The 21265-nt window shown below is 42.7% G+C and overlaps 1 protein-coding gene across 1 annotated transcript in view; it reads left to right on the forward strand.

Moving 5' to 3' along the window:
* Positions 1-21265, forward strand: part of sox6 (SRY-box transcription factor 6) — a 137568-nt gene that overhangs the window by 45829 nt on the left and 70474 nt on the right. Inside the window, exons 5-6 of the mRNA XM_034680096.1 lie at positions 1484-1694; positions 18653-18742. Of these exons, the coding sequence (XP_034535987.1) occupies positions 1484-1694; positions 18653-18742 (301 nt within the window). The remainder of the gene's footprint in view (positions 1-1483; positions 1695-18652; positions 18743-21265) is intronic.

Below are 21265 nucleotides of genomic sequence, written 5' to 3' on the forward strand. Positions count from 1 at the left end.
TTCTAAACAAGAAAAAAAAATGCTCTACTGTCTAGAGCGTCAATGTTTCTTTGTATTTTCTAGTGGATTAAAAAGTAAATGAGAGAAAGGAGGAAGAAGACAAAATGAGCAAAAGAGAGAAGAAAGGAGGTTAAAATAGAGGACGACAGAGAGAGAGAAGAAAAGGGAAAAGGCATAAGGGGAAAGGAATGAGAGTGTTGCCGTTGCTGATTACCTGACTCCACTGCTGTGCCATGCGTCTGTGTGGGCTGTGCCCTGAACCTATGCCAGCTGATTAACCCAGCACTGCTCCACTCCCCTCAAGCACCCTCCACTGTCTCTGCCACGCTGCATAATCATCCAACACCCAGGCCGGGAGGTGCAGAGTCGGCGAGTAGGTCGTGCCACCCTGGCGCTTGGTACCAGACCACCCTACACACCAACAATAACTCTGCCTGCAGCTCTACATGTAACACAGGGATGAGAGTTTGGCACTGTCAACATTCCTGCCCCTTTTATTGCATTCCTGTCTTTTTATTCAGGATTGTCAGAGGCTCCAGACGTGCTTCTATCATCCCCCCGACGTTAGAACACTCTGTTATCACGCTGTTGTTGATTAAAGTTCCTTTCTCCTGCATAGGTGTGTTAGATACAGATGTGTGACGTGTTTATTCTCTTCACTGTGAGGGCCAAAGTTTAAATCAGAGCTAAGTGTTCCCCCGTTAAAGGCTGCAAACTCCTGGCTGCTTAGCTACCTTCTGCTTTCTCAGACTCCACAAACCATAATTAACACCACCTTCTGTCAGACGCAGGTCTGTGTGTTCACCATACACTCCCATGTGCAGAGTAGTCTCCCCTTCTCTCTCTCTCGCCCCCTCATTCTTCTCCCCTGTTTCCTTCATGTCTCTGTTTGTGCACAGGGAGCACTCAGCCAGTCAGCCAGAGACAGGACCCTTAGTTAAATACTAAACCATACACAGGTGGGACTGAAAAACAACAACAGCTTGAGACAGGACACAGATTTACGACGGCCCGAGGCACTCAGCTGAGAATAGGTCTCCACTAGAAAATGAACAAATTACACAGCAGTCACCCTAACACAAATGCACACTCAAAAGCAATTTGAGAAATTACAGTTGGGAGGTTTCTCTGTGTAGTCTCTGCAGATGAAAAGTAAAGCCTGGGCGCATTATGGATATGCCCTATGAAAGTGTACCTCATCATTTCATCTCAGTTTTTCGCTTGTCATGTCTCATTTACCAGCGCAGCCAGCTCTGTTGAAGACACATACGCCGCTGTGTGAAAGCCAGAGAGGAGCCATTTGATACGGCCAAATCGCCCCTGAGCTGCAGAAACCCAGCAATCACTGCATTTGAATGAAAAACTGTCAAAAAGCTCAATGGAGCCTTGACACAACACAGAATCGCTCTCATCATTTAATATAAATCCCATCCCTTGTTGCCACCCCCCCTCCCCTCCCTCCCTGCCTCTGTTTGTCTTACAGGAGTCTGACAGCAATAAAGTATGTTCCCTGTACTCCTTCCGGAACAATTCCACTTCTCCACACAAGCCGGAGGAGGGGGCCCGGGAGCGGAGTGACCTGCTGAGCGGATCAGCGTTTGGAACTCCGGAGCGCCGCAAAGGAAGCCTGGCAGACGTAGTGGACACGCTGAAGCAGAAGAAGCTGGAGGAGATGACAAAGACAGAGCAAGACGGTATGACTCCCTACATGTGTGTGTGTTTGTGTGTGTGTACTTTTTTTTCTCGAACTTGCGCCTGATCCTCCCAAGCTCTCCCTCTTTCTATTTCACAAACTCAAGCCTCTGAATATCCGCCTCTTTTCTCGTGTTTTTCTCCCCCTCATACACTCAACCTGGGAACACTGATGCTTCTGTGTTTCCAGTTTGTTCTGAACCTCATCCAACATGACAAAGACTGTGTGTTAGTGCACATCAGCATAAGTGTGGTCTTTCTCTGTGCCAAGCAAAACTCTTTGACTATAAAACTCAAAGTGCTGACCTGACGCCAGGAACATTACCTCTTCTTATTTTGCTCCACAAGAACACTTTTCACTCAGCGCAGGTATTCATCAAAGTTTGCTACCACAATTTTAAGGCTTTCATTCCACTACGACAACAAAAAAATACTCTTCTGCGATAAGACTGCTGGGTCGATGTCATATCCGCACCCTGTTTCACCCTGCTCAGCTCTCCCTCCCACAGCCTGCAGTCTATCAAGAGTATGGTGGAAAAACAAATATTTGAAAGAGCTGCTGAAACACATCCCCCTTCTTAATTAGGGCTGTAGTAATATAACTACATCCAATCAAATGTTAAACCCCCTCGGGAATGCATGTGTCTCATTTAGTGTCTGGGGAGCTCTTAGCTTAAGCACTTCATCAGACGAATAAATTAGACCTCTGTTAGCCTAAAAATAATTTGCCAGTTCTTATTTTTAAGTGTTCGTTCAGCGGTCTTTGTATCAGAGCATCACAGGACTCTCACGAGATAATCGTTCAGTCACCTCCTGATATCAGGACGGATTATTTCTGGTTTCATTTGAAGAAAAAATTGCAGAAAGTTTGAAGATTTATACTGAACATTGATGCTGTTTCTCATAAGCATAAAGGATAATTTTGTTTTAATGAAATGAATACTTTGTCTAGCAATCTTTGATTATTCATACTGGCAATTATTGCTATTATTAAAGGCCAACAATGCTGAGCAATTCAGGTAGATTATTGCTTAATCCTGGAATACAGAGGGTACATTTACACTTTTGGGAGTTGCAATTTTTCACTCTAACAGAACTTGCAGTATTCAACACACAAGAGAGAAATGTCCCATGTATAGTGCCTGACTGTATAAGACAAATTTTACTAGGTGAAAAAGAAAAAAGTTGAGTGGTTCTACGGCTACTTTTTGTTTCACCTGAAGGTAAGATAATATTTTACGAGTGTCTTGTTTCTCAGAGTTGATTTTTCAGGGCGAGACAGTCAGTGCTCTCCGTAGCAGCGGCGAGCGTCGTGGTAATGAGCCCCAGCTGGTGAAGGCTGGTTGTTGCAGTAATTTAAATGGTCAAGTGCAGCTTGAAATCCAGAGCCGTATGTTAGCTCAGGGAGGAGAGGGTGCTTTAGAGTGCCATACAGCTGTTTTAATCTCCTGTTAATAATAGAGACTTGGTCTGCCTCATGTGCTGTGTATCATCGCCACCTAAATAAAGTCCCTTGTTGGAGGAAATTGCTTTCCGAGCAGGGAACACAGCAGAAGACAAGAGCCTCACAAAGTTCAGTCTGCTGTCCCCGAGCTGCAGGAACTGAGAGATACTCTGTTCTGGAGAGCACTCGAAGAAGCTTCAGCGGTGATGATCAGTGATTACTGTAAAAATGGAAGGAGAGGGACTCTTAGAAAACTACCAGAGGAAAGACAGCTTTGAGGAACCACAATCATAACAATCTTCTGTCTTTGTTTATGGAAGGGTACACAGTTTTGAAATGAAAGGGCAGGATTAACCTATTAAAGAACATACGAGACGGTCGGGAGGGAAAGGGGGCATTTGTTGTCTTAATGATGTTGCTAATGTGACACAAGCAACAGATGAGCTAAATATATCGCTTATCTAAGCATGACAACTGTTGTGTCTAATTCTGCTGCTTTGGTGCCTGCCTGGTCGGGATCATCGAGGTCCTCTGAGGCTCTGAACCATCTGCTACCATTCTTCTCTGGGCTCCCTTGTCTGGTCAGCACAGTTCATTGTCCTGATGGGCTGAGAATGAATGTGATGACCTCGAGTGGAAAAGGGGAAACAACTGGTGTGTGGTGGATTTCTTACTCAGGGTATAGCTCGTATGTCAACGCTGGTGGATGATCTGGGGGGAAAAAACACTCTTGGATTTCCTGGTGTTTATTGTTTCTTGAGCTTAATGTTCATTTGTTGGATGCAGATAGAGCCTCAAAGTAGATCCTTCCCTCATTTATGCCTCAACTTTAACTCAATTTTTAAATGAAACTACAAAACCCCAAATCATTGAGGTTAAAAAATAAGTAATTTATTCCTTTTTCAATAAACAATTTTCAATCACAATATAAGAAAAGTGTTGTCCGGACTCCCTTCCTGACCATGGTGCCTTATTCTAACAATAGAGGCTATCTCACTGTTCAAGTTATCGCTCCTCTATTCTTCCATCCCTCTATATTTGTACCCTTTCACCCTCTCCATCCTTCCACCCTTCCTCTCCATTCCTGGTCCTTAAAGTGCTTTAAGTGCTTGTGACTGTGCTAATGAATGAAAATGTCCTCCCAGCAGCAAGCAGCGCATTTAGCTGAATAGTCACCTTTGCTGTAAAAGCTCTATTAGGCCTGGTTGCCAGCAGGGCTAACGATTGTGCCCCATGTTTATTTACTAGGTATTGTAAATGCATTATTTATGGATAGGTCTCCCGACAGCACTTGTCAAGAGTTAAAAATGTCAGTATAAAGTATGAGGAGGGAAAAGAAAAATAGCCAGCATTATAAAAAAGCCAAGGTGACCTTGATTTGATTCACATGCAATTAGAACAGTTTTATATAATGCACTAAAGTATGAATCAATACCGTGCAAGTCAAAACAGGAATACTTTGTGTGTTGAGCCTTTATGATCGTCCCCAAGACAAGGACGGGTAATTGAGTTTTTAAGCTTCCTGCATGTGTTGGCTTTTAGGGATTTTCCTGGGCCTGCTATGCTTGTTGAGACCTTGCTAAAGAAACAAGCTCTGAATCAGATGCACTTGTGTATTTATGTTTTGGCATCTCTGTTATTGAGTGGTAAACTAAATGTCTACATGAAAGCTAAACAGAAACAAATCAAACTAAAAAAGTAGCTTTTTTTTTAAAGTCATTTAAACACTTTTCTCTTGATGATGTGAGTTCCATAAAAAAGTCTTTCTACTGCAAAGTGTTGCAGTTTTATATCAGTTAGTATATATTTTTTAATTTTTTAATCAAAAATCCCTGTTTACAGGGCGCTGGTGGCCTAGTGGTCTAAGCGCCCCACATACAGAGGCCACAGTCCTCGTCGCAGAGGTCGCCGGTTCGATTCCCGGTCGGTCGACCATTTCCTGCAGGTCTTCTCCCGCTCTCTACTCCCCACATTTCCTGTCTCTCTTCAGCTGCCCTCTCAAATAAAGGCAAAAAGGCCAAAAATATATACAAAAAAAAATTCCTTGTTAGTCAGGTTAGTAGACACTATCTGTGATGCACCCAACCAGTAAAAAGCTGTGAACAGCTGGGAGTGAAGACTTCTCTGATCCAATCTAAGAAAAGCTATAATCTAAGTGTTTTTTCAAAAAGGTTTTTCAGCTCCAAATTAAGAAAGCAGACAGAAAGACAGGTTTCCATGTTAGGACTTTAGTGATGCCCTCCTATACTATCCCACTTTCCAACCAGTAAGTGGATACAGTAAGTGCTCAAGCAGAATACTCCACACCTGGAGCCCTTTGACAGAGTCATGGCTAATTAGCTTAGCGAAGGGGAGCCGTAGCAGCATTCAGCCGAACTGTGAGCCCTTTTAATCTCAGGTATAAGGATATTCACTGAGAAAAAGAACGCCTGTGTAACAGCGGCGGGTAATCTAACCACTGCTTGTGACGGAAAACAGCACAACATAGGGCGCCACTGTGAACTAATTGTGTTTGGGGACCGGGGGTTATACAGCATGTGTGTGTGCGTTCTCCTTTAGACCCTTCTTTCTTCTTCCTTTGCCTTTGTCACCTCTCCTCTATTTATAAGTGTAATCCCTCTGGTGAGGCTGTGTATTATCACTGTATAATGACTGAGCAGTAGGTTGAGTGTGTGAGTGTGAGTGTGTGTGTGTGTGTGTGTATGGGGGGTGATCAGCATTGTGTGCGTAGCCCCAGGTCATTATCCCCTATTACAACAGGCCATGTAATGAGATTCAGGGATGGGTGAAAGCTTTGGAAGAGAATAGGATCTGCTCTAAGCCTGTGGTCTGATTAGCACTGATGAACTCTTGACTCTGTTGTAACACTGTCCCTGTCAGTGTTACATCCTGTGCTGGCTCCAAACACCAGCTCAACACAAACTGGTTGCAAGAGCTTAAAAGTACTTTTTCTTTTTGTTATTTATTGACTCCAAATGTAGCATTTCAAAGGATCTTTAAAGGTAAATTACGTATAATCAACCAATAGAAAATAAAATACATTCCTTCCCTCCCCCAACAGACTGATGCACTCTCTTCCCTCCTCTTTTACTTCCCTCCCTTCTCCCCTCTCCTCTCATCCCAGCTGCCATGTCATCTGGTTCTGCTTTATCCCACCTAATTAATAGGAATCTTTGTTATAATGATCTGAGCATGAGCCTCTGACTCTATGCATATGCAATGAGGGCTGGAAATCCAGTTGCCTTGGTTGCAGATTTTTTCATGGCAGTCTTCACACATTTCTGTGCGCTGCCTCTGAGTGCAGCTTCCTACTGGACAGCATTAGGCAGGGACCCTCCTGGCAGGACACACACACTCAGGCCAAACATCAGTCAAGCAGCAGCATCTCTCCTGTGCGCTGTCTCCCCACCTTCTTTAATTATCTCTTCTTTATTCTGTCTACATGATATCAGCAAGCTACTTAACTTGATGCAAGTAATCTATTTGATCAAATAGCCAATGGATTTCTGTGTGTGTGTGTCAGTGGGGGCCTACCAGTGTGTGCATGTGTGTGTGTTCGCTCTTGGCCTGTGGCGTGGTGCAGCAGCCCAGCGGAGCAGTGCTCTGGTCTGTCACTTTTGTTTGAATAGGTAATGTAGATCTGTTCAGGCTGAAGAGACATGAGCTGGAATCGCTTGTTAGGACACATGATCAAAAGCGGCTCTCTGCTCTCTGCCAATCAACCCTCTTGTCACCCTGTGAAGCAGACGTTAAATAGATTTTTCGGCTGTATGCCGCGGGCAGCCTGCCAGCCTGACATGTGAACTTTCACGAAAAAAAAAAAAAAAAAAAAAAGACACCCTGCCCCTCTCTACTTCCTAATCCCACTTTCCCATCCTCTTACTTCCTGTCCACTTTCTGCCTCCCCTCTTTCACTTTCTTTTTCACCCCTTTATGATGCTTTCTCTGATCTGGATCACACATACCTGATCCAGATGAATCTTTCCCCTCCTCCTATGATTTTCCTCTCCCACCCCATCTTACTCTCTGGTGACAAAGTTGCTCCTCTGCCAGGCTGAGATCAGAGCCCAGGGCTAAATGGAGTGGCAGTATGAGGGGAAACGGGGAGCAAAGAGTGTCTGGTCTCCTCCTGCTGAATTATGTATTTACTATCTGTTCCAAAACAGAGCCCTCACACAACACAGGCATGTCCCCCACAGGACGCCAGGGGGGCTGACACAGGTTTCACTTTACACAAGCTAAGATATAGATTTTGTTGCCCCCTTTCAAAACGGGAACCCTTTCTGCTGTCTTGGTCATTCACATGACAAAACAAGCAGCTGCTTCTTCAATGTGCCATTCTTTGCATTCAAGATCACCTTCCCTACTTCTCATATTCCGATTAGTCAACAGTAGCAACTGCTGTGGAGCATTCCAGGGGCCATCTTCCCGGGTTTCAGCTGTTGAGCATGTCCCCCTGCACCCACGCAGCACAAAACTCCCATTGTGATCCCGGCTTACTGGCTGCACAGGAACCCCTTGATAGGAGGAAACGGGTGTCTGTGAGAGACAAATCACAGCCAGGGCTGCACAGAGGCCTGTTTGTCCTTACATGCTCACACGCTGGTTATAGGTATGTCTCCTCCGTGACGTCACTGCTTGTGTAGGGAAATTGTAACTAATCTTATTTGTTGGGAAAAAACAATAGATTAATCTTAGCTGTGTGTGTGGATGACTGTGTGATTAAATCAGCTGCAGCTTGGACATGTTCTGACTGCTTCTGGAGAGGCACAGAGATGGTTAAACGCTGACACATTAGAAGGCTGAAGCCATTAATGCTTCTATATCTGTCATTGGGCTGTGACGCCAAGAATTGGGAAACACTGCTATAAGGAGCATGAGGAGACAAACAGTTCTCTGGCAAACTTCAGAGAGCAAGGAGAGAGAAAAGGTGGAGTTCAGATGGACAGAAAAGGGCAGAACAGAGTTTATTCAACAATGGGATGGGGTACAGAGGGAGGGAGCAAACGTGTCCGGCTGTGTGTGTCCGGCTGTGTGTGTGTCCGTCCGGCTGTGTGTGTGTGAGCGCTCTCAGCAGGGTTACACTAGGAGACTTGTGTGCCAGCTCAGTATCACTGCCCTAGCTGAGGCATTCAACTCTCGAGCATTCTCCACACATAACTTGACAAAAGAGCGGGTGTCATCTGACCAAGGATCAAAATAGTGAGAGTGTAACTTACACCCTGGGCACAGACAGCCTCAGCGGCCTGCTAATGATTTCAGAGCACATTGCATGCTTGTTCTGGAAGTCAGACGTACGTCAGCAATCCAGCAAAGAGATCCACCTCGACACAAGCAAACATGACAAGCACAGTGTGTGCAGCCTATTAACATATTTGCATTGTTTTTTTTCTCTCCCCAAAAACAGGAAGAGTGAATGTCTTACACCAAACTTTGATGAACAAAGAGACTGCCTAATAAGCAATGATGAAACAGATGTTTCCTCCCACTCAATGCGTTTTCTGTCTCCTTGTTCAATAACATTACAAGCGCCAGGAGATGAGATGAGGATGTCAGAAGAAATGAATAGAAATGTGTTTTATTGCGGTGCAAAGCCTGAGTGCCAATGATTATAATTATTTGACGAACGCCATCTCTCTTTGGAAGTACCTCCAGAATAAAATTATAAGTCTGCACCGGTCAAGTGGTTAATATGCTGTAAGATTATGTCATCAATTACATATCATAAAGTTTCATTTAGTCGTTGACATTATTTGAAAATAGGATGAATGATTCTTTGGGGAGACTTTTTGTTATTCTCTTATTATCATATTACTGAAATAAGCGAAGGCATGTTCAATACAATCCTATAATTTTCTAAATCCAATTTCCTGCTCACCCCATCTTCCTCTTTCCTTCCTTCTTTTTTTCTTTATTCCCTGGGTGGGTGGTACTTTGCTCTAAAAGCCCATACTGTAGGACCTGTTAGCTGCCCTGTCGTGAGCAGGACCACAGATCTTAGACGCTCATGAGAAGGCAAACGAATGAAGCCTTTTTATCTTTGAGTTAGAATTCTCCACCTTTAAGAATTTCATGTTTTCAGAACTTAATAAAGAAGTAACCACTATGAACATAACATTATACAAGAGCAGACAAAAGATGTAATGTAGTTCATTAAACTTTTTAATAGTAAAAGTTTTCTGATACATGCAAACGTCTCCTCTCCTTTTTCCTCCGAGAACCAATAACATAATCTAAAATTAGTGGCCTTTGGTTTTACAGTCCAGTAAGCAGCACGGTTGCATCCTGAACTCTGGCATCTTAGTAAACAAAGTTGGCTTTGAGTTTCAATAAACGACTTTAATTAATGTTTGAAAATGAGAAAGCCAAACTGCAGAAGTAGAAACTAAAACTATCCTCACTTTTACTGTGGATCTTCTTTTTTTGTGTCTAAAAATGTGTCATTAACATCAACTTAGGATGGAATATAGTCTACAGCACATCCACACACTTAGAGCAAAATCCAACACATTTACGGTATGTTGTATAATTAAATGTACTCTATATGATACGGCTTGTTTTCCTAATTTGTGCTCTTTTACTGTCACATCTTACGGTTCAATCTCCGGAGCGCAGTGCTGTCGTCCAGCGTTTATGATGAAATAAAGTTTCCATGTCTATAGCATGCACTTGGCTTCACTGCAAATTGTAATGCATTCATGTGGATCCTATTAGTCTCTTTTTGTCCTTGTGGAGTCAGACACCCATTAATTTACTAAATCACAGTGAGCAGCCATGATCACAGTACTCCACATTTTCTTCACACGTCTATTAATTTAACATAGATGAATAAATGTGAATGTTTCCCAGCATTGATTAGCAGGCAAGTTCATATCTGACAGTTAAATTGCTGGGTACCCCAACAAAAATCTCCCCAATGCAAGGTACCCAGTAATTTAATTTTTGTGTGAAATTATTATAATTTATTACAGTGTGTGGACCCTAATGATTACCAACATCAAATGGAAATTAGAAATTGAAATGAAGTCCACATATTTCTCCTCGTACTGTTGATTTCACAAGTGCTGATCCTCTCATCAGCATCGGCTGAGACTCCAGAAGCAACGCTTACTTTCCCCTTCCACTAACTAAACATATGAATGCGTTATTACAGTGCTGTCTTTTCTCCTTCTCTGACTTGCTCTCTTCCTCTATTGTTATCTCTTTAAATGAATTAATTAACCAGTGTTGCACTTGAGCTCTCTTAAGATACTGTGCTTCATTAAAGGCTTAAATAGGCTTCCAACATGAACAATTGTTTAACAAAAAACACAGATTGAAATGTTTGTGTTTTATATTTCTCTATTATAAAAGCTCCTCTTCTCTTTGACCTTGTCTGGCTCTTAATACATATTTCTCTAGTCTTCCTTTATTCAGTCAAATTAGTAATTGTTTGAATCGCTAATGAATAGCAGGGTGTGTTGCATTGATAGCCGTGTTCAATGAAATCAGTCATCAGCCAGAATAGAGGCTTTAATATAAGAAAAAACGGGACAGGAGAGGGAATGAAAAGTTCATTTTGCTATCCAAGCATTTAATGGACCTAGTTCTTAAAAGTGACCTTGTGGGGTAGAGAGCGGAGCAGCACAGCAGCTCCTTCCAGATGCACACATGGCATCCATCGGGGGCACAATCACGCACAGTCCCAACACCTCAGGCTCGGACATATGTTGAGTTTTATTTCATTCTTCTGACATTAATCCTATTCACCAGCTGTTCTGCCAGCTGCCACTCTCCGGCTTAAGGGGAGATTGCAGTTTTGGGGGCTCTGAGTACTGGTTTATCTTGGCTCCTCATCTGCTCCTCACCAAGTTTTGATTGGATTTTTTTTCTTGCCCTCTTCCTACTTCCAGGTTCCTTGAGTTGCATACTTCCCTGAAATATACCTATGACTTTGTCTTTTTTTTAATTCACTTTGAACTAAGCAGAAAAGAGAGGAGGTGTTGTAATGATTTCGAATCTTGGCTTTTTACAGCCAATGCTTACAAGGAGGGCTACAAAATTCACAAAAGATTTTTCTTGAAAAATGTACATGCATTTACAAATATTGTAAGCATTAGAAAAAGGAAGTACGTCACAGAAGTTAGGGGTGCATCTCACTTCGCATCATGAAGCACACTTGTCTCCTGTCTTAATCCCTCAACTTACCTCCCTTCCTTTTCTTAAGGAAGCATTTCCAAGGGACCACAGCACTGAAACCTGCTCACCCCACAGTCATCTAACAGCATTTCTGTGGGATTAGCCTGGACATGGCCCCAGCCTGTACAGTTATGATTATTGACATATTGGGTCTGACATATTTCACATTTATGTGCATTGTCTGGAAGCATACTCAAGTGTTCTCAATGTCATTTCTGCTGAAGTACGGCCGGGCGGTCTGTGAGCAGGGGCCGCAATAAATTGATCATTGCTCACTGCTCACTTTAATAATTCAAGCCTGATTGCCACAGAGTGCCGCAGTAAAATGGATTGGGAGAGGTCACATGCTGCTCAGCTCAGGAGGTGAAGCCTCTCGGGGATGGTTAATTCATATATGCTTGATAGACATGTGTCCTATTTGGAGAGGTCAGGGTGCTGCGTGTGTTGTCGTCTTCTCAGAATGGCCAGGTCAACGCAGGGGGATTAACACGGTGTTCAGTGGAGATAATGGCGAGAGGATAAGGAGGATGTTTTCTGGTCTCACAGGCCGGCATGTTAACTGCCTGAGGAAAAAAAGGTAAAACATGCAAAAAAAAGTTCTCTGCAAATTGAATTTAATTACACCACTTACAGCAGCACAGTTTGTAATAATTTTGACCCGTGGATGTGTGTGTCGAGGTCTCTCAGAACACTTTGAATGAATCGGTGAAACCCTCAGATGCTAATGAGATAAATACAAAGATTAGAATGAAATTAGCCGGAAGCAACCAGAAAAAAAAAATCCACATATCAATGAAACACAGCAGCAGAAGACCGCTGAATTAAAATAGACTTTATATGAGGTTGTTCAAGTTTTAGGTGCGAGTTAAGCTCTCAGCTACTCAAACTCGTATTCATGAAAGGACCTGACGTGAAAACTAAATATGACCCATGACCTTTACTCACACATTGAGTTTATACCACGTTCAGAGTGTACAGTATGTGGATAGATGTGAGATATTAAGGCCATTATATGTAGGATAGAGAATAATAGGTAATAAGGCCCTGATGGAGTAAATCAGAACCTCAGGAGAATAGCTACCACAGGTTAGCTCCCACATATTTATAGTAACTGTTTACATGAGCAAACAGGAGAGTCTAAAGGTGACTAACAGGGATGTTCACCAAGTGGAATAATGATTAGGTGTCAGTTAAAGAAAGCCCACCGTGAAGTGCAGGTGCTGCACAATACACTGCCATGGTTGGACCTTTTTATTTATGCATGCCAGCGCTTGTAATTACATATTAAAAAGCTGGAATGATTTAACTGCACCCAAAAAAGTCTTCTGGAAATGGTGGAGGTTATTAAAACTGTTGACAACGAGGAAAGGTAATTGCCTGAAAATGAGCGACAACGCACTGTTGTGCTAAGAACGTTTTTTCCCCCGGCTCCCTCTTTAGCGTTTGCATTGTGCAGCATCACCCGGGTGTGTAACCTATTGCGTTCCGATTGCTCCCTTGCAATTAGTGCCCTTTTTGTCCTCACTTCAATAACGCCATGATTATGGAGACTTCAGGAGTATTTGCAGCATCCAACAGCTGTTGTCTCAGGGACTACCGGCTGAATGACAAAAACATGTTTTCTCTCTGCATTTCACTTCCCTGCCTGCCTCTTGTAATTATTATGTTTTATTTGGTGTGATGACGGGGTCTTGTTTTTAGTGTGTCTGTGATTAAGATATTCAAAGGACTTCTTGGAGTGTGTCACAGTCATTTTCTTTTTTATCAATCTCGACTTTTGATTTGTTTCCCGTGCAGTGCAGAGTGGATGGGAAATTAGATGTAAGCCTATCATTGTCTGAGACTGAGATTCTGAGAGTTTATCTCTGAGATAGAAATTTATGCCTGAATTAAGGAAACATATTGTAAGTAACCCTGAATGCAGGAGCTAAATGGAGTTCTTTCTGAGCCCGTTTCAGACGTTTCCAGTTTGTCTTTACTTTTCAGAATTTAGACACATCATTTTAACACGCATAATCACGATACAGTTAATATAATGAAGAAAACCAAAAGCACTAATATCATATAGAGGAGTCCTTCATGCATAATGTATGACTGTATAAATCTTTGCCAAATGGCAGTGATTTGTGTGATTTTCAAACTAAGTAACAGCTGATATTTCTCATCACATTTCTCACTTCATTACACCTCTTAGCCGAGCTTCAGCAGGCAACAATCATCAGCATATTATAATCTACAGCTTTATCTCCGTGACAAGTTCCACTAGGGGAAAGAGATAACTGATGTTTGGTATGCTTAAGACTCAGGATGTCATACTTACCAAACATAAGTATTTCTGGAGCTCTCCGTGCAACTTAAACGTAACCTTTCCAGGACCAAAGATACTTTGAACATTTGACACATTTTTACACCTTGGGCTTGTTTTATTGGAGCAATGGCATAAAGGCATGTTTTAGGGTTACTGACTGCCTGTGGTGTGGAAGGTGAAGGCTTTACTTACATGTCTTAGTTGTAGAACAATATCAAGCTGCATTGTCTTTTATGTAAGATATTAAAAGAAAGTTTCAGATCTGAGAAGTTGTATAATTCTATTTTTAAAGGTGCAGTTTTGTTGCTTTTTATATACAGTTGTGCTCATGAGTTTACATACCCTGGCAGATTTTGTGATTTTTTTTGGCCATTTTTCAGAGAATATAAATGATAAGAGAAAAACTTTTTTTTCACTCATGGTTAGTAGTTGGGTGAAGCAAAATCTTTATCAAACAACTGTGTTTACTCTTTTTATATCATAAAGACAACAGAAACTACCCAAGAAACCATCAATTCTGCCAGGGTATGTAAACTTATGAGCACAACTGTATATTGCAGTGTATCCTCTGTAATACTCAGTGTAGTGTTTTGGGCGGTTCTGGTTTCGGATGGCTAAAACTGGATTACAACAAATGATAAAAAATGTGCTCCATTCAAGCTGCAGCTTGTTTAGAGTCTTTAACCCCATTTCCTGTATTTCCCAGCTCAGCATTGTCTCTGTGTTGGCCTCACTGTACAGGCCTCTGCATTCTGGGGAGGAAATTATTTATATGGTCAGTGTCAGCTGATCATTGATTTGGTAATTACATGTTTCCCCTCGAGGCTGGGATAACTGATATACAAGGCCAATGCTAAAGGGGAGGTCTCTCAGTCTGTTAGCAATGACTTATGGCTAATTTGACTCTCCCAGATAGCCCTCTTTTCTCTGCCAACGGCTTCTCAACACAACAAACACTCAAACACAAGTATCATCTTTCTCCCCGGAGAATAGCGCACACAGAGGAGCCCTGAATGTGGTGGCAGACAGTCGCTACGATTTCATTGCTGACAACACTGGGTAATAAAACACCATTTGCTGCATGTTGTAACAAACCATTTCTGTGCTTTGTGGCAATCTTCTGAAACATGATGGCATGTTTTGTTGCATCAAACCTTTAGACGCTAAAACACTGATATGTGAAAGTGTTTTGTGTTTTTTTGCTCATGCAGTGCGAGTATATTTTCTTAGTTTTATTTACACGCTGGACTTCATATCTCCATGCTGATCTGGAGAGCAATTTGAAAATTAGTGTGCCATGAATTTTTAAGATCTGCTTTATTACTGTCTAATGTAATTCCAAAGTGACAAGATTTGATTTGTTTGAGGCTGTTTATTCGTCTATTTTGTGTTCTACTCATTGAATCCAGCCTCTCTACAGCTGCAATGATCGTTTGAATGAACTGCACTGTTTAGAGCCGCAATAAAAACATAAATTAGCAAACAACTTTCCCCTTCCTTAACCACAGGCGTTTATAGCTTAACTAGCACTCAATTTGATAAAAAGTGTTTTCTCTTTCAGCGAGAACAATCAAAAGTAAACTCAAATTAATAAATGTTGCCTTTAAAAGCAGAACAGTAACTACAAGAAGAGCATGCAGGGAGCCGGTCTGTGTCAGGAGTGATAGCTAACCTCTTAGCTTCTGTACTGTGGGGTTTAGACTGAACATGATCCTCTGGCAGCACCGACTGCCAGGTGCTGAGAAATTTGTTTACGTCACACATCCATCAGGAAACATTCCTTTGTTGAGATTAATGCAGATAATTAACTTAGATTTTTTTTAAATACAGTAGAAGTAAAAACACTGCAGCCTAATCTCACCAGCTCATCTGGGTTTAAGGTGTCTCAATCCCTGCGGCTGTGTACCCACATCAATAGGATCACAGAATACCTGCACAAGAAAGAGATGATAGCGCTGATAGGAGATAAACTAACTGCATTTGGCTGTTTTAAATCAATGACTATTCACTTTCTTCTCCGTGCCACTTGGAAACACTTTGGAAAAATCTCGGGGAAGGGTTCAGGCGTTATTCCAGCTATCCAGCAGCAGCCCCAGAGAGGACACAATGAGACCCAGACAGCCTTAGTAGTCCAGAAACCATTCCTCCCTCAATGGGAACACGTCTTGGACACACACTCCAGTAGTTTTGTCTTGTATGTTGCTATCTGTGCTAGCTGCAGAGCGGAGTGGGTCCGTGCCAGGCGAGGGTCCGTAGGGACCGTTGGAATCGCTGGGGCTGGAGGAAGTTGGTCTGGGTCCAGTGGGGCGATCTGGGCTTGGTGACAAGCCAAGCTGTCTACTGCAGGGACGCTGGGAAAATGTAAATAAGAGCCTGATAAGGGCTATTGTTTTCATTCCATTCTCATCCCAGCTGAATGGCCTGCTCCCCAGCCACAGAGCATTTTATCTCGAGAGGGGGAGGGAGAGAAATGGAAGGGGTGGGGGTGCAAAGATTTAAGAGCCCCCGAAGGAAAATAAAAATAAACTCTCTGGACTCTTCTGTTGTTTAAGCTAATTCCCCAGTATGTGATGTCCTACTTTGAAAGAAGAACAGCAAACTTTTCTATACACCAAAAACTTCAGAAGCTGAGCGCTTACAGTCCGAAATAATGATGTTTGTCTTTTCCTTGTAAATCTGCCAACACTTAATTTCCAGTGAAATCAGCGAAGTGTAAATCTTTTCAGAAATAATTTGTTATTTTATGGAGAATACAGTGTGTATCAGTTTTTTGATACGCTGTGTCAGAAGCTGACAGTAATTGTAATGTTGATTCAAACCAGTGTTTCCATTGGCATCTATACTTTCTCCAGAAAAAAACAGACCGACATTTCAGACACTGAAATAGCATTAATCTAAATTCTTCTGAAAAAATAGGCTGTGGACGGGAGCTTTGAAGAAAGCCAGACATCTGACTCATTTACTGTTTTCCTCAGCACGCCTGCGCTAAAGTTGCTCTGCTTTCACCAAAACCCATTTTTGGTTGCCTGCTTTGTGGACGTTATGCGAAACACTGAAAGATGTTTGAGAGTTATTTTATGGCCTAATCCAGGTCATTATTCACTTCTCCCAGGTGGAAGGCAGGGAGGACAGCGGTGCATTCCAGCTGTAGTCTCTCCTGGTGGAGGACTTGGCAGGTCGTGTCTGGCCCGGTGGAGGGGATGGAGAAGTGAGGGAGCGGCAGCTCTCCTGGGAGGGAGGTGGAAAGAAGGGGGAGGACTGGAGTAGAATGGAAGCTGGCACCACATTATCTCCAACAGTTGGTGCATTCCTTAATGATCAAGTGCTAGAGAAGCATCTGTGATGAAAGAGTGTACATATGTGTGTGTCAGAAAGAGGGAACATATGTGTGCATATTAACATATGCTCACTGTGTTTGTCAAATTCCCCTTAAAACAACTCTCCAAATGAGCCTTTTCTATGCTTCAGGGGAGGAAATTTTCTGCACTGATGTTGCTCTGTCTGTCTGAGGGTTATGATTTGAGGGGAGTTTGTTGTTCATCCAGAGGAAGCTGTCTCACCCAGGGGTGAGACGCAGGGAAGAAAAGCTGCGCTCTCCCCTGCCCTTAACCCCTGTTTTAAGATGGGTGATCTTTGTGCCAGGGAGGGAGCTGACACACACAAACACACACACAGCCCTTCCTCTTTCCTTCTCTTGGGGTCAAGGGGGACAAACTGTGAGTTGGGAATTGGAAAGTCAATAAAGCAGAAGTAATGTTATAATGACCCCGAGCTGGAGATGTCCTGTCGACCCCCATCACACTGGAGGAAGTGGACAATCAAACAAAATGGACACTCTGCTTGATCTCTCTGAAAGCCATCCTTAAACAGGGCAACAAGAAGAGACGACTCCCTGTTACTCCCTGTTCCTGTGAAGTCAGAGTGTTTGTCTGAGGGAGAGGTGGTGTTTGGTTTGTGGAAGCTGAGGGAGAGAGATGTTACGGATGGATGTAGGGAAACATCACTTGTTTACAATGTAAACTGTAGAAAGAAAGAAAGAAAGAAAGAAAGAAAGAAGGATGACAGTGATGTTGGCTTAGAAAAATCAACTCTTTGGCGTAATTAGTAAAGTTATGTTTTTTAATTGTGTATTTTTGATACCAGAGCTCTAAAAATAAAGGATTACCTGGTAGATAAATCCATTATGGTGCCCCAGAGCTTTGTTTTAATAATTGGTGTGTCTACTTTTGTATTTTTCTCCACATTCAGAGAAAAACTACAGCTTCCTCAGCATTTAATAGAACCTGAGGACTGTTACAGAAATCATCCAGCATCGTACAATCATCCAAAAACATCACATCAGCTGTCCTCCCAGATTTGGACTGTGCAGGATTGCTGTTCGCTTAATCAGATTTCTCATAGCTGGACTTCGCAGGACTCCATGCGGTTAATTTTGGAGCAGCTTTGTGGAGACACTGTTTCAAGGTGGAGGCTCGCTTGTGCTGCTGGTGTTTGATGGGAACAGGCTGACCCCTGAGCGTTGCAGGGATGGTGGAGGCCCGGGTCAGACGGCCCAGTGTGTTCTTTATCAGCTACCCCAGCGACAGCATGGCAGATTGCGGCCATTCCTCCTCTGATTCATTGTCTGCTGGACAAATGTTAATTGTTTTCATCATTGGCAGCCATGTGAACGCTCGGACGTACCCAGTCTCACTCCTTGCCTCCTGCTTAATGTGTGTCTCTGCCCTTATGCTATCCCCACAATGCCTGCTTCCCTCCTCACTCCACTCTGAGCTCATCTCTTTACTGTCCGCCTGAGCCTCTTTTAATGTCCGCCAGGCAATATCATCAAATAAAATACCTCTATTTCATCTGATACACTTACTTTCTTTAATTTTCATCCAAGTAATATATTTGGGATTTATAACATCCACAAAACTATAAAAATAGAATCTGTATTCTTTAAACAATATTCTAGATTTATAAGGGGATAGGAATGTATTTTTTATTCAAATTCCTTCATGTTGATTTTTTTCTTTCTTCTCCTGCAGATCCCTCATGCATGGAAGCTCTTCTGTCAAAGGAATGGAAAGAGAAGATGGAGAGGCTCAACACCAGTGAACTACTTGCAGAAGTGAAAGGTAGGACAACCAGGCGTGCAGCAGATCCACCACACAAACACCTCTTGAAGCCGTGTTAATAAGCCCCTCATTCCTATCAGACGTGCATTATCTAGGCACTGTACAATCTCAGAAACCGCCTTGTACTCTGAAATTAAACAAAGGCCTTGGCTGCCCTCCTCATTCATTTCTCTCCTCCCTTATCTTTTGTTGGAATGCCCGACTCCGTCCAAAGTGCTGTCTTCAAGAATTCCAGCTCATTTAGACCTTAAAGCTGACGCTCTCTGTGCCTGTCAGCGCTTTATTGTAGCCATCCCTGAGTTTGGCTTCATTGCCGTGGCACACTGCAGGAGGTTCACGCCACTCAGGATAGTGCTTGATGTAAACAGCGGACGTCATAGCAGAGAGGAGAGGAGAAGCACAGAGTTGTCTACCCAGTGTGAGTCTGCATTTGAGTGGAATGTCTCTGACAGTGAACGCCCTGCGCAGCGTATCGAGAGCGGCACGGCAACTCAACACTCCCCAAAAAAATCTGTGTTTATGACAGGGTGAAGGTGGGCCGAGAAAGGGCAGGGCTGCTGCTCAGTCCTTAGCACTGACTGTTACAGAGAGCTGGTGTGTTTATACAGCACAGGGAAACACAATACCAGCTGGCTGATAACACAGGGCTGTCACTGACTCCTGCACTCTACCTTCATTAAACTACTTCTGGAGTCATGAAGACTGTTCAAAAACCTGCAGAGACAGATATTTCACTTCTGTGCAGGGAATTAAGCAACTGTCTAATTTTTCGGTGTGGAGTTATTCTGATTCGGATGCTAGTATCAATTCATCGGTCTCCAAATGTGATGTAAAGCCAGGGCAAGTCAGCGAATCATCAATACCATAACTTTGCCCTCCCTACCGCTCCCTACAATCAACCTTTCACAGGTAAATTGTCACGTGACTATGATAGGTGCAAAAAATCTTTGGCTGCAAAGAGTGTCATGCTCATCAAAGCTAGCAAGATGTCATTAATCAGTGTTTTCACTCTGTATTGGCTCATACTGGATTCCAGGTATCAGAGTTTGTGCAGGAGGAGAAAAAAGAAACTGTATAGAAACATCTCAACACGTGCGACACTCAAATAAAACAAGTGCTTGGTTTTAATTATTGAATTACACTCGCAGAGGAAAGAAAGAAATGCTGCTGAATGCTCTATTAAGTATATTCATTGGCAATAACCTTAATGAACTGAAAGGGTAAATCACTGCTTGGTAAACTAGATTCATTGTACCTGCCCTGGTGTACTGTATGCCACAGTAGATCAAAGTGCACAGGGTGAAATGTTTCAAATGATTTAGCCTTTTGAAAGGCGGTCTGTTAAATTACAGGCAGGGCGTGTCTGCTGTTTGATGAATGGGAACAGGAAGGTTACACGGTGGTCTGTAAACAGGTAGGGAGTCTGATAATAAACACTATGGCCTCTGTCTGTCGACGGGTTATGGAGACAGTCTATACACCACAGTTACTAATATAAATGCTTCTCCTATCACAGTGGCAGCCTTAGATTTTTAATTAGCATGCCATTTCATATGACTGTAGACATTTCAAAGGGCTGCTTTGTGCTCCCCCTTACAAATGTCTCTCTCTCTCTGCGTTTGATGTCTGCCTGATGTAAATACGGGCAATTAAAAAGAAGCCCAGGGTTGAAGACGCACAAGGTCCGCCTAATTAAAACATAAACAAAGGTAGCGAGCAGAAAACACCTTATGATTAAGATCTAAAGTGTTATGATGAATCAGAGGTTCCATTAATTGTTAGGTTAAAATCGGTACAAAAGGCAAACATGCCTGTAGGTTTTCAATGAATAAAAGAAAGCAGAGACTAAAAGCTGACATGCAGATAAAGACTACAGTATACCTACTGACACAGTGGCCTTGCGTTTTCTATGCTGATCGCTCACTAATTCCTCAACCAATTATACTGAGCACCTCGTAGGCTACCTTTTGACATTGTTCCAGAGCCTCAAAACCTTGAAATACGAGTAATTGCGTTACTGCAGAGGCTGGTGAAGAAATCATTTGGACTTGCTCTCAGAAGAAAAAGAAGAATAAGAAAAACAATAGGTGTGACAGGATTTGACCTGAGGCTGTACAGTTGTGTTCAAACATGCCCAGAATACTTTATCCAGTGGAGGTGAGCACGCATGTACAGTAGACAAACAATATAATTGTATCAACAACATCAGAGATTTGCTTTTCAGAGTCTGCAAACCCAACCGACCATTTAACTCTTTGAGATCTATAATTACAGCTTATTGACATGTGGGCGTTTGGCTGCATGGTGTGCTGTTTCCGAGGTTTTAGAGTCACTAGAAATAAGCACAATAATCCAGCAGAGTTGCTGAACTTAAGCCAGACATGTAGAATGGTGTTATGAAGGGTTAATGATTTCAAATCTCCATCTGCCTTTTCTTGTGTGCTGTTAGGGCTTAGCACCAGCAGGTGAAGGGGGGGGGGGAAGAGAGTTTGTGAAGGAGCATTAGTGGCGGATTTCTTTTCA

This window comes from Notolabrus celidotus, chromosome 3 (assembly GCF_009762535.1).
Source record: "Notolabrus celidotus isolate fNotCel1 chromosome 3, fNotCel1.pri, whole genome shotgun sequence".
In the NCBI taxonomy this organism is placed as follows: Eukaryota; Metazoa; Chordata; class Actinopteri; order Labriformes; family Labridae; genus Notolabrus; species Notolabrus celidotus.